Genomic DNA, 21,325 nt, shown 5'->3' on the forward strand with positions numbered 1-21,325 from the left:
TCTCTCTCCCGCGCCCTCTCTCTCCCGCGCCCTCTCTCTCTCCCGCGCCCTCTCTCTCTCCCGCGCCCTCTCTCCCTCGCCCTCTCTCGCGCCCTCTCTCTCTCCGCCCTCTCTCTCCTCTCTCGCCCTCTCTCTCTCTCTCTCTCTCTCTCGCCCTCTCTCTCTCTCTCTCTCGCCCTCCTCTCTCTCTCTCTCTCTCTCTCTCTCTCGCCCTCTCTCTCTCTCTCTCTCGCCCTCTCTCTCTCTCTCTCTCTCTCGCCCTCTCTCTCTCTCTCTCTCTCTCTCTCTCTCTCTCTCGCCCTCTCTCTCTCTCTCTCTCTCTCCTCTCTCTCTCTCTCTCTCGCCCTCTCTCCCTCTCTCTCTCTCTCTCTCTCTCGCCCTCTCTCTCTCTCTCTCTCGCCCTCTCTCTCTCTCTCTCTCTTCTCTCTCGCTCTCTCTCTCTCTCGCCTCTCTCTCTCTCTCTCCGCCCTCTCTCTCTCTCTCTCTCTCTCTCGCTCTCTCTCTCTCGCGCCCTCTCTCTCTCGCGCCCTCTCTCTCTCTCGGTCTCTCTCGCCCCTCTCTCTCTCGGCCGCTCTCTCTCGCGCCCGCTCTCTCTCGCGCCCGCTCTCTCTCGCGCCCTCTCTCTCTCGCGCCCTCTCTCTCTCGCGCCCTCTCTCTCTCGCGCCCTCTCTCTCTCGCGCCCTCTCTCTCTCGCGCCCTCTCTCTCTCGCGCCCTCTCTCTCTCGCGCCCTCTCTCTCTCGCGCCCTCTCTCTCTCGCGCCCTCTCTCTCTCGCGCCCTCTCTCTCTCGCGCCCTCTCTCTCTCGCGCCCTCTCTCTCTCGCGCCCTCTCTCTCTCGCGCCCTCTCTCTCTCGCGCCCTCTCTCTCTCGCGCCCTCTCTCTCTCGCGCCCTCTCTCTCTCGCGCCCCTCTCTCTCTCGCGCCCTCTCTCTCTCGCGCCCTCTCTCTCTCGCGCCCTCTCTCTCTCGCGCCCTCTCTCTCTCGCGCCCTCTCTCTCTCGCGCCCTCTCTCTCGCGCGCCTCTCTCTCTCCGCCCTCTCTCTCTCGCGCCCTCTCTCTCTCTCTCTCTCGCCCTCTCTCTCTCCGCCTCTCTCTCTCGCGCCCTCTCTCTCTCTCTCTCGCCCTCGCCTCCTCTCTCTCGCCCTCTCTCTCTCGCCCTCTCTCTCTCTCTCTCGCGCCCTCTCTCTCTCTCTCTCGCCCTCTCTCTCTCTCTCTCTCGCCCTCTCGCCCTCTCTCTCTCTCTCGCCTCTCTCTCTCTCTCTCTCGCCCTCTCTCTCTCTCTCTCTCTCTCGCCCTCTCTCTCTCTCTCTCTCGCCCACTCTCTCTCTCTCTCTCGCCCACTCTCTCTCTCTCTCTCGCCCTCTCTCTCTCTCTCTCTCTCTCTCTCTCTCTCTCGCCCTCTCTTCGCCCTCTCTCGCCCTCTCTCTCTCTCTCGCCCTCTCTCTCCCTCGCGCCCGCTCTCCCTCGCGCCCGCTCTCCCTCGCGCCCGCTCTCCCTCGCGCCCGCTCTCCCTCGCGCCCGCTCTCCCTCGCGCCCGCTCTCCCTCGCGCCCGCTCTCCCTCGCGCCCGCTCTCTCTCTCTCTCTCGCCCTCTCTCTCTCTCTCGCCCTCTCTCTCTCTCTCGCCCTCTCTCTCTCTCTCGCCCTCTCTCTCTCGCCCTCTCTCTCTCTCGCGCCCTCTCTCTCTCTCGCGCCCTCTCTCTCTCGCGCCCTCTCTCTCTCGCGCCCTCTCTCTCTCGCGCCCTCTCTCTCTCGCGCCCTCTCTCTCTCGCGCCCTCTCTCTCTCGCGCCCTCTCTCTCTCGCGCCCTCTCTCTCTCGCGCCCTCTCTCTCTCGCGCCCTCTCTCTCTCGCGCCCTCTCTCTCTCGCGCCCTCTCTCGCTTGCGCCTTCTCTCTCTCTCTCTCTTGCCCCTCTCTCTCTCGCCCTCTCTCTCTCTCGCCCTCTCTCTCCCTCTCTCGCCCTCTCTCCTCCCCTCTCTCCTCCCCACTCTCCTCCCCTCTCTCCTCCCCTCTCTCGTCCTCCCCACTCTCGTGCTCGCCCTCTCTCTCTCGCCCTCTCTCTCTCTCTCGCCCTCTCTCTCTCTCTCTCGCCCTCTCTCTCTCTCTCGCCCTCTCGCCCTCTCGCCCTCTCTCGCCCTCTCTCTCTCTCTCTCGCCCTCTCGCCCTCTCTCTCTCTCTCGCCCTCTCTCGCCCTCTCCCTCTCTCGCCCTCTCTCTCTCTCGCCCTCTCTCTCTCGCCCTCTCTCTCTCGCCCTCTCCCTCTCTCGCCCTCTCTCTCTCGCCCTCTCCCTCTCTCGCCCTCTCCCTCTGTCGCCCTCTCCCTCTGTCGCCCTCTCCCTCTGTCGCCCTCTCCCTCTGTCGCCCTCTCCTCTGTCGCCCTCTCCCTCTCTCGCCTCTCCCTCTCTCGCCCTCTCCCTCTCTCGCCCTCTCCCTCTCTCGCCCTCTCCCTCTCTCGCCCTCTCCCTCTCTCGCCCTCTCCCTCTCTCGCCCTCTCCCTCTCTCGCCCCCTCTCTCTCTCTCTCGCTCCCTCTCTCTCTCGCGCCCTGTCTCTCTCGCTCCCTCTCTCTCGCGCGCCCTCTCTCTCTCGCGCCCTCTCTCTCCCGCGCCCTCTCTCTCTGCGCCCTCTCTCTCGCGCCCTCTCTCTCTCGCGCCCTCTCTCTCTCTCGCCCTCTCTCTCTCTCTCTCGCCCTCTCTCTCTCGCCTCTCTCTCGCCCTCTCTCTCGCCCTCTCTCTCGCCCTCTCTCTCGCCCTCCCTCTCGCCCTCCTCTCGCCCTCTCTCTCGCCCTCTCTCTCGCCCTCTCTCTCTCTCTCTCTCTCTCTCTCTCTCTCTCGCCCTCCCTCTCTCTCGTCCTCTCTCTCTCTCGCCCTCTCTCTCTCTCGCCCTCTCTCTCTCTCGACCTCTCTCTCTCTCGACCTCTCTCTCTCGCCCTCTCTCTCTCTCGCCCTCTCTCTCTCGCCCTCTCTCTCTCGCCCTCTCTCTCTCGCCCTCTCTCTCTCTCGCCCTCTCCCTCTCTCGCCCTCTCTCTCTCTCGCCCTCTCTCTCTCGCCCTCTCTCTCTCGCCCTCTCTCTCTCGCCCTCTCTCTCTCTCGCCCTCTCTCTCTCTCTCTTGCCCTCTCTCTCTCTCTCTCTCTCTCTCTCTCTCTCTCTCGCCCTCTCTCTCTCTCGCGCTCTCTCTCGCGCTCTCTCTCGCCCTCTCTCTCGCCCTCTCTCTCGCCCTCTCTCTCGCCCTCTCTCTCGCCCCTCTCTCTCGCCCTCTCTCTCGCCCTCTCTCTCGCCCTCTCTCTCGCCCTCTCTCTCTCTCGCCCTCTCTCTCTCTCGCCCTCTCTCTCTCTCGCCCTCTCTCTCTCTCTCGCCCTCTCTCTCTCTCTCTCGCCCTCTCTCCCTCTCTCTCGCCCTCTCTCTCTCTCGCCCTCTCTCTCTCTCTCTCGCCCTCTCTCTCTCTCTCGCCCTCTCTCTCTCTCTCGCCCTCTCTCTCTCTCTCGCCCTCTCTCTCTCTCTCGCCCGCTCTCTCCCTCGCCCGCTCTCTCCCTCGCCCGCTCTCTCCCTCGCCCGCTCTCTCCCTCGCCCGCTCTCTCCCTCGCCCGCTCTCTCCCTCGCCCGCTTCTCCCTCGCCCGCTCTCTCCCTCGCCCGCTCTCTCCCTCGCCCGCGCCCTCTCTCTCTCGCGCCCTCTCTCTCTCGCGCCCTCTCTCTCTCGCGCCCTCTCTCTCTCGCGCCCTCTCTCTCTCGCGCCCTCTCTCTCTCGCGCCCTCTCTCTCTCGCGCCCTATCTCTCTCGCGCCCTCTCTCTCCCGCGCCCTCTCTCTCTCGCGCCCTCTCTCTCTCGCGCCCTCTCTCTCTCGCGCCCTCTCTCTCTCTCGCGCCCTCTCTCTCTCTCGCGCCCTCTCTCTCTCGCGCCCTCTCTCTCTCGCGCCCTCTCTCTCTCGCGCCCTCTCTCTCTCGCGCCCTCTCTCTCTCTCGCGCCCTCTCTCTCTCGCGCCCTCTCTCTCTCGCGCCCTCTCTCTCTCGCGCCCTCTCTCTCTCTCGCGCCCTCTCTCTCTCTCGCGCCCTCTCTCTCTCGCGCCCTCTCTCTCTCGCGCCCTCTCTCTCTCGCGCCCTCTCTCTCTCGCGCCCTCTCTCTCTCCCGCCCTCTCTCTCTCGCGCCCCCTCTCTCTCGCGCCCCCCTCTCTCTCTCACGCCCTCTCTCTCTCTCTCGCCCTCTCTCTCTCTCTCTCTCGCCCTCTCTCTCTCTCTCTCGCCCTCTCTCTCTCTCTCTCGCCCTCTCTCGCTCTCGCCCTCTCTCGCTCTCGCCCTCTCTTTCTCGCCCTCTCTCTCGCCCTCTCTCTCGCCCTCCCTCTCGCCCTCTCTCTCGCCCTCTCTCTCGCCCTCCCTCTCGCCCTCCCTCTCGCCCTCTCTCTCGCCCTCTCTCTCGCCCTCTCTCTCGCTCTCTCTCTCTCTCTCTCTCGCCCTCTCTCTCGCCCTCTCTCTCGCCCTCTCTCTCGCCCTCTCTCTCGCCCTCTCTCTCGCCCTCTCTCTCGCCCTCTCTCTCGCCCTCTCTCTCGCCCTCTCTCTCGCCCTCTCTCTCTCGCCCTCTCTCTCTCGCCCTCTCTCTCTCTCGCTCCTCTCTCTCTCGCTCTCTCTCTCCCTCTCCTCTCTCTCCTCTCTCTCTCTCTCGCCCTCTCTCTCTCTCTGCCCTCTCTCTCTCTCGCCCTCTCTCTCTCTCGCCCTCTCTCTCTCGCCCTCTCTCTCTCTCGCCCTCTCTCTCTCTCGCCCTCTCTCTCTCTCGCCCTCTCTCTCTCTCGCCCTCTCTCTCTCTCGCCCTCTCTCTCTCTCGCCCTCTCTCTCGCCCTCTCTCTCTCTCTCTCTCTCTCTCTCTCTCGCGCTCTCTCTCGCCCTCTCTCTCGCCCTCTCTCTCGCCCTCTCTCTCGCCCTCTCTCTCGCCCTCTCTCTCGCCCTCTCTCTCGCCCTCTCTCTCGCCCTCTCTCTCGCCCTCTCTCTCGCCCTCTCTCTCGCCCTCTCTCTCGCCCTCTCTCTCGCCCTCTCTCTCTCTCGCCCTCTCTCTCGCCCTCTCTCTCGCCCTCTCTCTCTCTCTCGCCCTCTCTCTCTCTCTCTCGCCCTCTCTCTCTCTCTCTCTCGCCCTCTCTCTCTCTCTCTCGCCCTCTCTCTCTCTCTCTCGCCCCTCTCTCTCTCTCTCGCCCTCTCTCTCTCTCTCTCGCCCTCTCTCTCTCTCTCTCGCCCTCTCTCTCTCTCTCTCGCTCTCTCACCCCTCTCTCTCTCTCTCGCCCTCTCTCTCTCTCTCTCGCCCTCTCTCTCTCTCTCGTCTCTCTCTCGCCCTCTCCCTCTCTCGCCCTCTCTCTCTCCCTCTCTCTCTCTCTCTCGCCCGCTCTCTCTCTCGCCCGCTCTCTCTCTCGCCCGCTCTCTCTCTCGCCCGCTCTCTCTCTCGCCCGCTCTCTCTCTCGCCCGCTCTCTCTCGCCCGCTCTCTCTCTCGCCCGCTCTCTCTCATTCGCTCTCTCTCGCCCGCTCTCTCTCGCCCGCTCTCTCTCGCCCGCTCTCTCTCGCCCGCTCTCTCTCGCCCGCTCTCTCTCGCCCGCTCTCTCCCTCGCCCGCTCTCTCCCTCGCCCGCTCTCTCCCTCGCCCGCTCTCTCCCTCGCCCGCTCTCTCCCTCGCCCGCTCTCTCCCTCGCCCGCTCTCTCCCTCGCCCGCTCTCTCCCTCGCCCGCTCTCTCCCTCGCCCGCTCTCTCCCTCGCCCGCTCTCTCCCTCGCCCGCGCCCTCTCTCTCTCGCGCCCTCTCTCTCTCGCGCCCTCTCTCTCTCGCGCCCTCTCTCTCTCGCGCCCGCTCTCTCTCGCCCCCTCTCTCTCTCGCCCCCTCTCTCTCTCGCCCCCTCTCTCTCTCGCCCCCTCTCTCTCTCGCCCCCTCTCTCTCTCGCCCCCACTCTCTCTCGCCCCCTCACTCTCTCCGCCCCCTCACTCTCTCGCCCCCTCTCTCTCTCGCCCCCTCTCTCTCTAGCCCCCTCTCTCTCTCGCCCCCTCTCTCTCTCGCCCCCTCTCTCTCTCGCCCCCTCTCTCTCTCGCCCCCTCTCTCTCTCTCGCCCCCTCGCTCTCTCGCCCCCTCGCTCTCTCGCGCCCTCGCTCTCTCGCGCCCTCGCTCTCTCGCGCCCTCGCTCTCTCGCGCCCTCTCTCTCTCGCGCCCTCGCTCTCTCGCGCCCTCGCTCTCTCGCGCCCTCGCTCTCTCGCGCCCTCTCTCTCTCGCGCACTCTCTCTCTCGCGCACTCTCTCTCTCTCGCTCTCTCTCTCTCTCTCGCCCTCCCTCTCTCTCTCGCCCTCTCTCTCTCTCTCTCTCGCCCTCCCTCTCTCGTCCCCTCACTCTCTCGTCCCCTCACTCTCTCGTCCCCTCACTCTCTCGTCCCCTCACTCTCTCGTCCCCTCACTCTCTCGTCCCCTCACTCTCTCTCGTCCCCTCATGCTCTCTCTCTCTCTTGCCCTCGCTCTCTCGCCCTCGCCCTCGCCCTCCCTCTCTCTCTCGCCCTCTCTCTCTCTCTCGCCCTCTCTCTCTCTCTCGCTCGCCCTCCCTCTCTCGTCCCCTCACTCTCTCGTCCCCTCACTCTCTCGTCCCCTCACTCTCTCGTCCCCTCACTCTCTCGTCCCTCACTCTCTCTCGTCCCCTCATGCTCTCTCTCTCTCTTGCCCTCGCTCTCTCTCTCTCTCGCCCTCGCTCTCTCGCCCTCGCCCTCGCCCTCCCTCTCTCTCTCGCCCTCTCTCTCTCTCTCTCGCCCTCCCTCTCTCGTCCCTCACTCTCTCGTCCCCTCACTCTCTCGTCCCCTCACTCTCTCTCGTCCCCTCATGCTCTCTCTCTCTCGCCCTCGCTCTCTCTCTCTCGCCCTCGCTCTCTCTCTCTCGCCCTCGCTCTCTCGCCCTCGCCCTCGCCCTCGCTCTCTCTCTCGCTCTCTCTCTCGCCCTCCCTCTCTCTCGCCCTCCCTCTCTCTCGCCCTCCCTCTCTCTCGCCCGCCCTCTCTCTCGCCCGCCCTCTCTCTCGCCCGCCCTCTCTCTCGCCCGCCCTCTCTCTCGCCCGCCCTCTCTCTCGCCCGCCCTCTCTCTCGCCCGCCCTCTCTCTCGCCCGCCCTCTCTCTCGCCCGCCCTCTCTCTCGCCCGCCCTCTCTCTCGCCCGCCCTCTCTCTCGCCCGCCCTCTCTCTCGCCCGCCCTCTCTCTCGCCCTCCCTCTCTCTCGCCCTCCCTCTCTCTCGCCCTCCCTCTCTCTCGCCCTCCCTCTCTCTCGCCCTCCCTCTCTCTCGCCCTCCCTCTCTCTCGCCCTCCCTCTCTCTCGCCCTCCCTCTCTCTCGCCCTCCCTCTCTCTCGCCCTCCCTCTCTCTCGCCCTCCCTCTCTCTCGCCCTCCCTCTCTCTCGCCCTCCCTCTCTCTCGCCCCCTCACGCTCTCTCTCTCGCCCCCTCACGCTCTCTCTCTCGTCCCCTCACGCTCTCTCTCTCTCTCGCCCTCGCGCTCTCTCTCTCTCTCGCCCTCGCGCTCTCTCTCTCTCTCGCCCTCGCCCTCGCTCTCTCTCTCCCTCGCCCTCGCCCTCGCCCTCGCCCTCGCTCTCTCTCTCGCCCTCGCCCTCGCTCTCTCTCTCGCCCTCGCTCTCTCTCTCTCGCCCTCGCTCTCTCTCTCTCGCCCTCGCTCTCTCTCTCTCGCCCTCGCTCTCTCTCTCGCTCTCGCTCTCGCCCTCGCTCTCTCTCTCTCGCCCCCTGTCTCTCTCTCGCCCCCTCTCTCTCTCTCGCCCCCTCTCTCTCTCTCTCGCCCTCCCCTCTCTCTCTCTCGCCCTCCCTCTCTCTCTCTCACCCTCCCTCTCTCTCTCTCGCCCTCCCCTCTCTCTCGCCCTCCCTCTCTCTCGCCCTCCCTCTCTCTCGCCCTCCCTCTCTCTCGCCCTCCCTCTCTCTCTCTCGCCCTCCCTCTCTCTCTCTCGCCCTCGCTCTCTCTCTCTCGCCCTCGCTCTCTCTCTCTCGCCCTCGCTCTCTCTCTCTCGCCCTCGCTCTTTCTCTCTCTCGCCCTCGCTCTCTCTCTCCCTCGCCCTCGCCCTCGCCCTCGCCCTCGCTCTCTCTCTCGCCCTCGCCCTCGCTCTCTCTCTCTCGCCCTCGCTCTCTCTCTCTCGCCCTCGCTCTCTCTCTCTCGCCCTCGCTCTCTCTTTCTCGCCCTCGCTCTCTCTCTCTCGCCCTCGCTCTCTCTCTCGCTCTCGCTCTCGCTCTCTCTCTCTCGCCCCCTCTCTCTCTCTCGCCCCCTCTCTCTCTCTCGCCCCCTCTCTCTCTCTCGCCCCCTCTCTCTCTCTCGCCCCCTCTCTCTCTCTCTCGCCCTCCCTCTCTCTCTCTCGCCCTCCCTCTCTCTCTCTCGCCCTCCCTCTCTCTCGCCCTCCCTCTCTCTCTCGCCCTCCCTCTCTCTCTCGCCCTCCCTCTCTCTCTCGCCCTCCCTCTCTCTCGCCCTCCCTCTCTCTCGCCCTCCCTCTCTCTCGCCCTCCCTCTCTCTCGCCCTCCCTCTCTCTCGCCCTCCCTCTCTCTCGCCCTCCCTCTCTCTCGCCCTCCCTCTCTCTCGCCCTCCCTCTCTCTCGCCCTCCCTCTCTCTCGCCCTCCCTCTCTCTCGCCCTCCCTCTCTCTCGCCCTCCCTCTCTCTCGCCCTCCCTCTCTCTCGCCCTCCCTCTCTCTCGCCCTCCCTCTCTCTCGCCCTCCCTCTCTCTCGCCCTCCCTCTCTCTGGCCCTCCCTCTCTCTCGCCCTCCCTCTCTCTCGTCCCCTCACGCTCTCTCTCTCGTCCCCTCACGCTCTCTCTCTCGTCCCCTCACGCTCTCTCTCTCGTCCCCTCACGCTCTCTCTCTCGTCCCCTCACGCTCTCTCTCTCGTCCCCTCACGCTCTCTCTCTCTCTCGCCCTCGCGCTCTCTCTCTCTCTCGCCCTCGCGCTCTCTCGCTCTCGCCCTCGCGCTCTCGCTCTCGCCCTCGCTCTCGCCCTCGCTCTCTCTCTCTCGCCCCCTCTCCCTCTCTCGCCCCCTCTCTCTCTCTCGCCCCCTCTCTCTCTCTCGCCCCCTCTCTCTCTCTCTCGCCCTCCCTCTCTCTCTCTCGCCCTCCCTCTCTCTCTCTCGCCCTCCCTCTCTCTCTCTCGCCCTCCCTCTCTCTCGCCCTCCCTCTCTCTCGCCCTCCCTCTCTCTCGCCCTCCCTCTCTCTCGCCCTCCCTCTCTCTCGCCCTCCCTCTCTCTCGCCCTCCCTCTCTCTCTCTCGCCCTCGCTCTCCCTCGCCCTCTCGCCCTCGCCCTCGCTCTCTCTCTCTCGCCCTCGCTCTCTCTCTCTCGCCCTCGCTCTCTCTCTCTCGCCCTCGCTCTCTCTCTCGCTCTCTCTCTCGCTCTCGCTCTCGCTCTCGCTCTCTCTCTCTCGCCCCCTCTCTCTCTCTCGCCCCCTCTCTCTCTCTCTCTCGCCCTCCCTCTCTCTCGCCCTCCCTCTCTCTCGCCCTCCCTCTCTCTCGCCCTCCCTCTCTCTCGCCCTCCCTCTCTCGCCCTCGCCCTCTCTCTCGCTCTCGCTCTCTCGCCCCCTCTCTCTCTCTCGCCCCCTCTCTCTCTCTCGCCCCCTCTCTCTCTCTCTCGCCCTCCCTCTCTCTCTCTCGCCCTCCCTCTCTCTCTCTCGCCCTCCCTCTCTCTCTCTCGCCCTCCCTCTCTCTCTCTCGCCCTCCCTCTCTCTCTCTCGCCCTCCCTCTCTCTCTCGCCCTCCCTCTCTCTCGCCCTCCCTCTCCCTCGCCCTCCCTCTCTCTCGCCCTCCCTCTCTCTCGCCCTCCCTCTCTCTCGCCCTCCCTCTCTCTCGCCCTCCCTCTCTCTCGCCCTCCCTCTCTCTCGCCCTCCCTCTCTCTCGCCCTCCCTCTCTCTCGCCCTCCCTCTCTCTCGCCCTCCCTCTCTCTCGCCCTCCCTCTCTCTCGCCCTCCCTCTCTCCCGCCCTCCCTCTCTCCCGCCCTCCCTCTCTCCCGCCCTCCCTCTCTCTCGCCCTCCCTCTCTCTCGCCCTCCCTCTCTCTCGCCCTCCCTCTCTCTCGCCCTCCCTCTCTCTCGCCCTCCCTCTCTCTCGCCCTCCCTCTCTCTCGCCCTCCCTCTCTCTCGCCCTCCCTCTCTCTCGCCCTCCCTCTCTCTCGCCCTCCCTCTCTCTCGCCCTCCCTCTCTCTCGCCCTCCCTCTCTCTCGCCCTCCCTCTCTCTCGCCCTCCCTCTCTCTCGCCCTCCCTCTCTCTCGCCCTCCCTCTCTCTCGCCCTCCCTCTCTCTCGCCCTCCCTCTCTCTCGCCCTCCCTCTCTCTCTCGCCCTCCCTCTCTCTCTCGCCCTCTCTCTCTCTCTCGCCCTCTCTCTCTCTCTCGCCCTCCCTCTCTCGTCCCCTCACTCTCTCGTCCCCTCACTCTCTCGTCCCCTCACTCTCTCGTCCCCTCACTCTCTCTCTCTCTCTTGCCCTCGCTCTCTCTCTCTCGCCCTCGCTCTCTCTCTCTCGCCCTCGCTCTCTCTCTCTCGCCCTCGCTCTCTCTCTCTCGCCCTCGCTCTCTCGCCCTCGCCCTCGCCCTCGCCCTCCCTCTCTCTCTCGCCCTCTCTCTCTCTCTCGCCCTCTCTCTCTCTCTCGCCCTCCCTCTCTCGTCCCCTCACTCTCTCGTCCCCTCACTCTCTCGTCCCCTCACTCTCTCTCGTCCCCTCATGCTCTCTCTCTCTCTTGCCCTCGCTCTCTCTCTCTCTCGCCCTCGCTCTCTCTCTCTCGTCCTCGCTCTCTCTCTCTCGCCCTCGCTCTCTCGCCCTCGCCCTCGCTCTCTCGCCCTCGCCCTCGCTCTCTCTCTCGCCCTCGCCCTCTCTCTCGCCCTCCCTCTCTCTCGCCCTCCCTCTCTCTCGCCCTCCCTCTCTCTCGCCCTCCCTCTCTCTCGCCCTCCCTCTCTCTCGCCCTCCCTCTCTCTCGCCCTCCCTCTCTCTCGCCCTCCCTCTCTCTCGCCCTCCCTCTCTCTCGCCCTCCCTCTCTCTCGCCCTCCCTCTCTCTCGCCCTCCCTCTCTCTCGCCCTCCCTCTCTCTCGCCCTCCCTCTCTCTCGCCCTCCCTCTCTCTCGCCCTCCCTCTCTCTCGCCCTCCCTCTCTCTCGCCCTCCCTCTCTCTCGCCCTCCCTCTCTCTCGCCCTCCCTCTCTCTCGTCCCCTCACGCTCTCTCTCTCGTCCCCTCACGCTCTCTCTCTCGTCCCCTCACGCTCTCTCTCTCGTCCCCTCACGCTCTCTCTCTCGTCCCCTCACGCTCTCTCTCTCGTCCCCTCACGCTCTCTCTCTCGTCCCCTCACGCTCTCTCTCTCGTCCCCTCACGCTCTCTCTCTCGTCCCCTCACGCTCTCTCTCTCGTCCCCTCACGCTCTCTCTCTCGTCCCCTCACGCTCTCTCTCTCGTCCCCTCACGCTCTCTCTCTCGTCCCCTCACGCTCTCTCTCTCGTCCCCTCACGCTCTCTCTCTCGTCCCCTCACGCTCTCTCTCTCGTCCCCTCACGCTCTCTCTCTCGTCCCCTCACGCTCTCTCTCTCGTCCCCTCACGCTCTCTCTCTCTCTCGCCCTCGCGCTCTCTCTCTCTCTCGCCCTCGCGCTCTCTCTCTCTCTCTCTCTCTCTCTCGCCCTCGCTCTCTCTCTCGCCCTCGCTCTCTCTCTCTCTCGCCCTCGCTCTCTCTCCCTCGCCCTCGCCCTCGCCCTCGCTCTCTCTCTCGCCCTCGCTCTCTCTCTCTCGCCCTCGCTCTCTCTCTCTCGCCCTCGCTCTCTCTCTCGCCCTCGCTCTATCTCTCGCCCTCGCTCTATCTCTCGCCATCGCTCTCTCTCTCGCCATCGCTCTCTCTCTCGCCATCGCTCTCTCTCTCGCCCTCGCTCTCTCTCTCGCCCTCGCTCTCTCTCTCGCCCTCGCTCTCTCTCTCGCCCTCGCCCTCTCTCTCGCCCTCGCTCTCTCTCTCGCCCTCGCTCTCTCTCTCGCCCTCGCTCTCTCTCTCGCCCTCGCTCTCTCTCTCGCCCTCGCTCTCTCTCTCTCTCGCCCTCGCCCTCGCCCTCGCCCTCGCCCTCGCCCTCGCCCTCGCTCTCGCCCTCGCCCTCGCCCTCGCCCTCGCTCTCTCTCTCGCCCTCGCTCTCTCTCTCTCTCGCCCTCGCTCTCTCTCTCCCTCGCCCTCGCCCTCGCCCTCGCCCTCGCTCTCTCTCTCGCCCTCGCTCTCTCTCTCTCGCCCTCGCTCTCTCTCTCTCGCCCTCGCTCTCTCTCTCGCCCTCGCTCTATCTCTCGCCCTCGCTCTATCTCTCGCCCTCGCTCTCTCTCTCGCCATCGCTCTCTCTCTCGCCATCGCTCTCTCTCTCGCCATCGCTCTCTCTCTCGCCATCGCTCTCTCTCTCGCCCTCGCTCTCTCTCTCGCCCTCGCTCTCTCTCTCGCCCTCGCCCTCTCTCTCGCCCTCGCCCTCTCTCTCGCCCTCGCTCTCTCTCTCGCCCTCGCTCTCTCTCTCGCCCTCGCTCTCTCTCTCGCCCTCGCTCTCTCTCTCTCTCGCCCTCGCCCTCGCCCTCGCCCTCGCTCTCGCCCTCGCCCTCGCCCTCGCCCTCGCTCTCTCTCTCGCCCTCGCTCTCTCTCTCGCCCTCGCTCTCTCTCGCCCTCGCTCTCTCTCCCGCCCTCGCCCTCTCCCTCTCTCTCGCCCTTACCCTCTCCCTCTCTCGCCCTCACCCTCTCCCTCTCTCGCCCTCACCCTCTCTCTTGCCCTCTCTCTCTTTCACTTTCTCTCTTGCCTCACCTCCCCCCACCCCCTCCATCTCGCCCGCTCCCCCCTTTTCTCACTCTTCCCCCCCCCACCTCCCCTTTGTTCCCGTCCGTCTTTCCGCCCTCATTCTAATGGCATTATTGATTCTGGAGATGTCAAGTAATGCTATGGGCTTCAATGGTGGAGAGACAAAGGTAAGAAATATGAAGTATAAAATACATGGTTCAAATTTAATGATTAGTCAGGAAATTCCTCTTTTATAGAGTGGGGTGCTGATAATTACCACTCGTTTGTGTCTTGATACCAGACTGCAACCTGGGAAACAAGTGATTTGAGAAACAGAATCATTGGCATGAGCCTGTGTCAATTTATGATGTCACCAATGTGCACTATGAGCTTAAAGAGGTCATGGGCTAAGTGTAGATCTTTTGGATAGCTTCAAAACTAGGCTTGTTTTTGTATCTGAGCTAATCAAATTTGCCTTTGAATCAGCTTGTGTAAATGTCTCTCATTATCTTGAGTTAGAGTCATAGAGATGTACTGCACGGAAACAGACCCTTCGGTCCAACTCGTCCATGCCGACCAGATATCCCCACCAATGTGTTGAAAACCTTTGCAATTTTGATGACAATGGAGAAATATGACATTCCATAAATATAAAATTAGATCTTCAGTATTTGTAGATGTTTAGTAATTGTGAACTTAGTATATGCTTAAGCCTCATTCATAAATGCACAACTTTTTAAATGCAGACAAAAGTGGAAGTTCATGTCATTGAGGAAAATAAGATCATTAGTAGGCGATTCTACCCCTTGAGACTGTTCCATCATTCTGGACTATGGCTGATCTTTTATCTAAATGTTATTTTTGCTACACTATCCCTGTATTTCTTGATGTTATTAGTAACAGTAGATAGGGCCGGTATGCTCCATATCTCCTCATATGACTGTTCCACCTTTCCAGAAATTATTGTGGTGAGCCTTTATTGAATTCGTAATGGTTTCAAACTGTGAACAGTTCATCCTGTCGAAGAGCAAAAAAAAATCACTGACATCTTTTGGACTTCTGCATTGATCTGTACATGTGTGGGCATTGGAAGTTGCAGTCAGTTTTACATTTCTATTGCAGCCACAGACTTGGACATGTCACATCTGTTCCAATTGAAGTTCTGGTTAGAAAATATAGAAATCGATCTGTGCTGTTGTTTCATATCTCCAACTCTTTTGGCAGCAGTTGTGATGAAGTGTAAATTTCAAAGGACTGTTGGATGGAACAAATCTACCTTTCAGTGTGTTATGGACCAGGCCAGATCCCCTCAAAACATTTCAAGAAAGAAGCCCAGACCCTAACTTTGCGAATTGTTTTAAGCAGGTGTAACACGGATATTCAGGAGAGATGCAGCTGGTCAAACCCCTTAGTGTTAAACAAAAGAGAATTTATTTACAAGATTTTTGGATAAAACACAAATAAAAAAGAACAGAATACCGAATAACAACCTATCCGAAAATCCAACAGATCATCCCAACTTAATGATGCTGTTCCAAATACTTGCGACCATTCCCATTAATGCACCCTTTGTCAAAAGGGTAAAATCAAATGCAGGGTCTTACAGGAGAGTGTGAGATAGCAGCATGGAATACCCTTTTCTGTGTAACTGTATCATGGATCAGCAGCCGCCAAACTGTCTGAGTGCTCTCAGTGAATAGCCAGACTGTCAAAAACCAAATCAAACCAGAGGAAAGCTGAGCTGGGAGAACTGGCCGCTCCCCTTTCATTGTGCAAGTGTTTTTTTTAAACGAGAGCCTTTTGCCTGAGGTAGAATCTGTTAGCTATAATCGAATCGGCTCTAAAATGCATCGAAAGCCAGACTTTCCGGAATCGCTGCTTTTACGACCTCTGGGGTAAAAAAACCAAGGTCAGCATAACCTTATTAAAGGAGTAGCATCATCACAGGTGAGAGTTGAAAGTAGAAAAAAGATGAATAGACGCACATGTTTTTGAACTGTTTGGTTGTCTATTTATGATAAAATGCCAATTGGGAGATTGTTAAATCATGTTCTACTTGTGCCTTGATATATAATTTTCTTGCCTGAAAGTAAAAAATTTGTAATTTAAACAGCTTTGAGAGAGTGGAAAAATAAATTCTCCAGAATCATCTTGTATGCAACATGTAACTCCAAATTTTGAGATGATGCAATAATCCCTGAGTTCTGTTGTATTCTTTTGGATCATGAAGCTTTAATTTAAGATTGGCATTTGCTTTTTAACTTTCAAAAATACCACTTTTTAATGTTGTGTATTCCTGTTATTTCACAGTTAAACGATTCAGAGTCAAGAAGCTGATTGCTCTGCAGGCCAAAATGGTAAGTTATATAATCTGCTTTTGTATCACCTTTAGGTTGGTCAGTCTTTGGAACTCTTCCTCAAAAGGCTGAAGAAGCAGAGCCTTTGAATACTTTTAACAAAGAGCTGAATTGATTTTCTTTAAGCAAGAAAGTGAGGGTTATTCGGTGTATCTGCCAATGTGGTGTTGAGATTAGAATCAGACAAACTATGATTTTAAAGCAAAACTGTCTTTTCGGTTGAGTGATTCTCCTTCAGAGCTACTGGAAGCTGGGAAAAGGTTGGTATTTAGGCAGAACATGGGGTGGGGGGAGGGTGACGATTAAGTGCTGCTTCACCTGGAAGGTGTTTTTGGGACCTTGGATAGTGACTAAATCTGAAATGTTAATTCTGCTTTCTCTCCACAGACTCGTTGCATTTTTCCAGCAATCTCTGTTTTTGTTTCTGATTTCCAGCATTCACTGTTCTTTCAGGTTTTTGTTTTGTCTTTAAACTATAATCTTCGTTGAAAGGGCAGTCCAAAGGAGCAAAATGGCCCACTCCCGCTTGTTAATATGTTTGTATATAAATATGACCAATTAGCCAGACTACTAAATGGCATGTGGAGAAATGTTTAGGTGATTAGTTTGATAGGTTGCCAAATTAAACTCTTGCATGGAGTACCATTGTAAAGGAGTACATCAGACTATTTTGGCTTGGTTGAACAAACAAGTGTAACAGTAGATTAAGGGGCCAGGAAGTGGAAAATACTAATAAGGACAATGAAGAAGAGAGATGTACTCACTGTTTTTAGTATTTTGTAGTATATAATTCTACATTTGCTAACATCAGTTATTTTACTGAATTACATGCCAACTCTAATTGAGTATTCTGGCTGGCACTTCTCATAATGACCGCAATATTGCAAATACAACAGAGTTTTATGCAGAATGTGAATACTCTGAATACACTATGCAAGCAATAAGATCAGGCAAACAGCAAGTGCAGCTGTGATATGGGGGAAAAACAGCAGGATCAAAGTTTTGACTCACTTAGGAGCGAAGTATCATAAATATATCAGTCAATTTTCAGCACTGTTGTTTATAATTGATCCAGGGGATAAATCTCCCCAGTTGTGTAAAGAGGGAATTGGATTTATTAAGCAGCAAAGCTGAAATCACATGAGTACAAAAGATAAATGAGAAACATTATCTAGAGTTTGTGAGGTCGTCTGTTGCACTAAGAAAACAGACCCTTCCTGTATAGTTGTGTAATGTGATCTATTCTAAAACTTTGACAGGTTCAAAATTGTATCTCCAAAGGCCTTTTATTTCTCTATTGTGTGCAATCCCCTTTGCTCAGTCATGCAGTGGAATTTCTCTTTTTTTGTCCTCTCCATTAAGTTCTTTTAATCTATTTTCTTAACTTTGAAACTTAACATTTCTTTCTTTTTTGTCCAAGACAGGGAATATATCCTCACTGTCATGACAATGTAATTATGATCAGATTTTTAGAGGAAAAAACTGTTGAAAGCTGCCACTTTTTAGTCAAAGTTTTTGTTATATCACAGAAAATTGGATTAAACAGAAAAATGAAATAAATATGCACGCAGAGGAGCAGGTTTAGTGTAAATTATGAATCCTATTACCGATTTGTTCAATTTCATCTTGCATAAATGCCCATTCATTTGTGGAATTGTCTTGCTTGAGCATTATCAATATGTTTTGAAATGAAGGCTAGCACAACCTTGATTTTAATGCACTCAGGAGGAAATTTAGTTAAAAAACTTAGCAGTTCTTAAGTTAGCTGTAAATTGAACTATGTAGTTAGTAACTCAAATTTGATCCTTGTTGCATCTTTATCTCAGATACACAACATGGATATTTCTGAAAATAACATGTTTTGTTGAAACTTTTCACCTTCACTCATCAGAATATTGTGCAAGAATATCAATTCAATCATCCTTTTATGCCACTGTGTTGCTTCAATAGACAATTGAACCATACACAGCACCCACACCAGAAACTCACTTAAAGGAAAGGGTGAAGCAGTGCAATTAAAGTGCCAGTAAATGTGTTAATCTCTCGGACTCGTGCTATCTGAAACCTTTAGCAAAAACTTTCAGTTCATACTCAACTCAGTAGTTTTATGGACACCATTACTGAAACTAACTGTTTTTAAAATTGCAGTTTTGTTTAGTTCATAAATTGAGTTCAAGTTGAACTATAATAGCAGTATTTGGACTTGTGTCTCTAGATCATTAGCCCAGACTTTTACTTTTGTCACTGGGCTAATAATCCAGTCTGCTACCAATCCCAATGTACATACATGCTCTCATTTCTTTTTCTGTGTACTGCATTCTGTGATTTTGTTCAACTCAATTGTGAAGTTGAAACATATTTGTCAGTAATGTTGGGTAGTGAGCAATGATGGGTTACTGTGAGTGATCCTGGTGATGCAAAGGAAAAATCAAGTGGGTGGGCACTAATCAGAGCACAACAGAAGCATGTTGAGGAACCCAGTACTCACGATTTTGCACTTCTACCTGGATAGTGTCACTCCACATTGTGTCAAAGAAGGGTTGAATCTCGGAATGCAGGTAAATTAGGCTACAATGTAGTAGCCTAAGTGCTGGGCGTACTTAGAAGAAACAGTCCTCTCTGTGTAGCATCTTTGATGATCAAATTTCATTAAACTACAAGTTAATCATAGAGCAGGGCAAAAGAGACAGACCCCAAGTCTACCTCAACTGGAATTGGATTCATACCCTACACTCTTGGCAACAATCTGAGTTACAATGGAAATGTATAACCAACTGAGGTGTCTCTCTCTCTCTCATGCACACATGCGCACAAACACACCATAAGAATAGCTACTGAGTATACAATTAAGCAGCCATTTTTTACTACAAGATCTTCTGAAAGTGGGAACTTCATTTGGAAATAATGTCTCTTCCTATCCCTTATAATTATGTTGAATGGAGTTCGTTAATGTGAACTAACCCTGATTGTAGACTTGATCTTGGTATATTTCATCAGTGGTCCTCAGTTTAGTAAAGCAGAAGTGAACTGCAGAAAAGGAGGAGGAGCTATTGCCATCATAACGATAACACACAAGCTTGTTAAGGTGAGGGGCTCAGGACAACATATCATGTTGTGAGAGACCATGTCGTTGTGACAAAAGCATGTTATTTCTTTAGCCAGTTAAAGGGGGATCAAAACAAACCAGAAAATGGTGGAAATACTCAGCAGGATAGACAGCATCTGTTGGAACAGAACCGATTTATTTTTCTGAACTTCTGTCACGCTTGTGTGAACTTTTATTATTTTTAAATAAATGTTATTTAATCTGAGTATTTTGAAGTTTTTTGCCATGTGTTTTTTTCTGCCTGGGTAAATGTAGAATGGGCCTCATGATTCTCATTGAAAAATTAAATGGTTTTCAGATGACATAACCTGTGAATGGCTGCTAAACTATCGTATGTGAAGTCACTGCACAGAGGCTGGTAACCTGTCACCAAGTCGCCCTTTATTTGCTTGTGCACAGCTTTGTTTCCCCTACACTACTGTCGTACAGCATATGGCAGTAGTGCTTATATTCCCCAGCACCCATGTTAAATGTGTGAAGGTGCACGACACAGTGAAAACACCAAGTGTCAAGAACTTTATAGATATTCCACCACCAGTAAAGGCACCGTATGGCCAAGGAACCAGCGACAAGCAAAGCCTGGAGCGAGCAATGCTTATGTTGAAATAAAAGTGAAAGGAAAGATAGGGAGTAAATCAAAATTGAATTGGAAGGGGGCATTAAGCACTCCACTCCCTGTGGTGCCCACCTCTCCTTGAAGGTGTTGACAGTATTAATGGACACCATTTGCTCCTTCTCCAGGGTCACATGGGCCTGAACATATCAGGATCTGAGTGTAAATTTTGACTTGAGGAACAGTCTCCTTTTGTCAAATGTAGGATTTGAGAAATAAATTTGTGTATCTTTAATTCACTGATTGTGGATCCACAACATAAACTGTCAATATAGTGACAGTTGAAGCCAGAGGTTGACTTTTGTAACCATTGTTGTAGCCATTATGCTATTGGTATTGAGAATGAGACTCATTTTTGGAATCTCTGAAATGAAATGTTACACTGCATCTAACTGTTTGTCCTGATGAAATTGGATTCCTGCAATTAATACTATTCATTCTGATATATTCCACTCTCATTTCAGTAAGCTAAGATTTGGTGCTGTCATCATTTCTGTCTGAATAGCGTAAGACTTAAAGTCATAAAGGAGCAATAGGCATTTGGCCATATTTCTACTTGACTAAAAGCTGGCAGTCATCACGGAAAAATAACCACCTGCCCAGAAGTGGTTAATAATATCTCTGAGCAGGTTAATTAAATCTAACCTATTTAATGAGGGCTTTTCTGGTACAGTTATAGTAACCCTTTTTCTGGACAAAGAGTGCTAGGTTCAATGACCACCTGCCCCAGGTGTGCGTCATAACATGTCTGAATAGTTTGATTAAAAGTTCCTAATGGGATATTAGCTTTTTGTCTCTCGGGAACTGGAATGTACAAAAGCTTGCCTAGATACCATGAACAGTAGTAAATGCAGAATCGCATATTGTACCTAGGAAAGTTATAATTTTCTTGAATGGGGTGCAGTTCAAATTCTGCAAAGTTATACTAGAATCTGCAAGATTAATTTATGAAGAATGGACGTTCACAGATTTATCAGGTTGAAGGATGATCTAATTGAGACAAAGGAATTAAACAAGATAGATGCTCAGAAACTATTTTTTCTGGAGTACCTAGGGTAAGCTACATCATGTTAAGATTAGTGGTTCACTCTATAGGAGTGTGATAGAAACTGTCTGATTTCTTTTAAAATATTTAACTGTTATTTATTTTTAAGTTTGGTCTTTGGATTTTGGTTCAGTGACACATGGGCTTTCTGTGCATTCGAAGTTAATAATTTGCAAGAATTTCCGTAATCGTGGTGTTTTCCATAATGGTAGCGCTAATGGGCTTTTAATTAGCCTAGGATGTTTTCTGACTGAGCAAGGTAAACTACTCTGAACATCTGTTAGAAACTGTCAGACGTGTTTTTTTTAGAGCTTAGTGGAAAAACCCATAGTTTGAGAGAGAGACTTTTTTTCTCAGTTTTACTTTGTTTTGGGCAATTTTCTGAAGTCCTTGGATGGAGGTGGGTTGCATGTAGCAGTACTCCTGAGAAGATGAGAATATTGTGAAACTGGCCTAGTTCAGAATAAAGAGTGGTAGCTGCAAACCAGGAATGTTGGCATAAAACATGGAAGAGGTTACTTGAAGTTGTGTAAGTTTAACCTCATGTTTATAATAGCTTACAAAGAAGCTATGTGTTTCCAGTCTAGGAGTAAATGTCACAGTTACCTTAAAACTTTTGAGTTTTTGGAAAAGATTTTTTCTTTTGGTGTGAGTGCTGTATTAAGTATGTTTTCATTTTAGAATTTAAAAAGGGTTGTTTTGGGATTAATGAGTTTATTCTTTTACTGTGTATCTAAAAATCTTTGTGTTTGAATAAAGTACTTATTTATATTTTATCACATTTTGTTCTAGTTGATTAATTTATGTTGTATTGTTAAAACAAAATGTGCAACATTGCCTATTTATTAACAGTGAGATATCACTTCGGTAAAATGAAATCAAAACAAAATATGATCTATCAAGCTATGCTTCAGTCCACGAGATGTAAATTCATCAGCTGGGATCATCATAGCTGAAACTTCTCCCACACCCGGATAGTGAAAATTTGAAACCAGTTATATTTAAAGGTGATGTGTGCTTAGAATTGAAATTTCCAAAACTGGGATTGTGCTTTTGTTAGGTAAGGATACCAGTGATAAACAACAGAACAGACTTCAGTGACGTACTCTCTTTCCTGTGTTCCTACTTTTAGTTGTTAGAATGAAGAATGGTAATGAAGATCTAAAAACTATAGGTGTACATATTATGCCTTAAATTTGTGAAAAAGCTAATAAGCTGACATTTGTGTACAGATGTTGTCATCTATTTTTCAGGGAATGCAATCAAATCTGATTGCTCTTATTTTGCTGTATAAGATCCATGCACCTGAATATGTATCATTGACATGTCCTCGACGACTCAAGGTGTGTTGGCTTGAAACTTCATAAAGCATTATATAAATATATACCATTTAATTTTATTTACTTGTTTTTTTTTGTTCAATGCAAAGTGTACATCTACTTTAAGGTGAAATTGGAATCTGGGCTTAAAATACCAACTTTGGTTTGTTTTCTTCACTGGA

General features: G+C 54.6%; 1 protein-coding gene across 1 annotated transcript in view; it reads left to right on the plus strand.

Moving 5' to 3' along the window:
• The window catches only part of cenpi (centromere protein I), a 139,186-nt gene that overhangs the window by 42,467 nt on the left and 75,394 nt on the right, over positions 1-21,325 (plus strand). Inside the window, exons 6-7 of the mRNA XM_043704738.2 lie at positions 15,014-15,060; positions 21,078-21,167. Of these exons, the coding sequence (XP_043560673.2) occupies positions 15,014-15,060; positions 21,078-21,167 (137 nt within the window). The remainder of the gene's footprint in view (positions 1-15,013; positions 15,061-21,077; positions 21,168-21,325) is intronic.

Source organism: Chiloscyllium plagiosum, unplaced genomic scaffold, assembly GCF_037043375.1.
Source record: "Chiloscyllium plagiosum isolate Xiang-an unplaced genomic scaffold, Cpla_swu_hap1 HiC_scaffold_11, whole genome shotgun sequence".
Taxonomy (NCBI): domain Eukaryota; kingdom Metazoa; phylum Chordata; class Chondrichthyes; order Orectolobiformes; family Hemiscylliidae; genus Chiloscyllium; species Chiloscyllium plagiosum.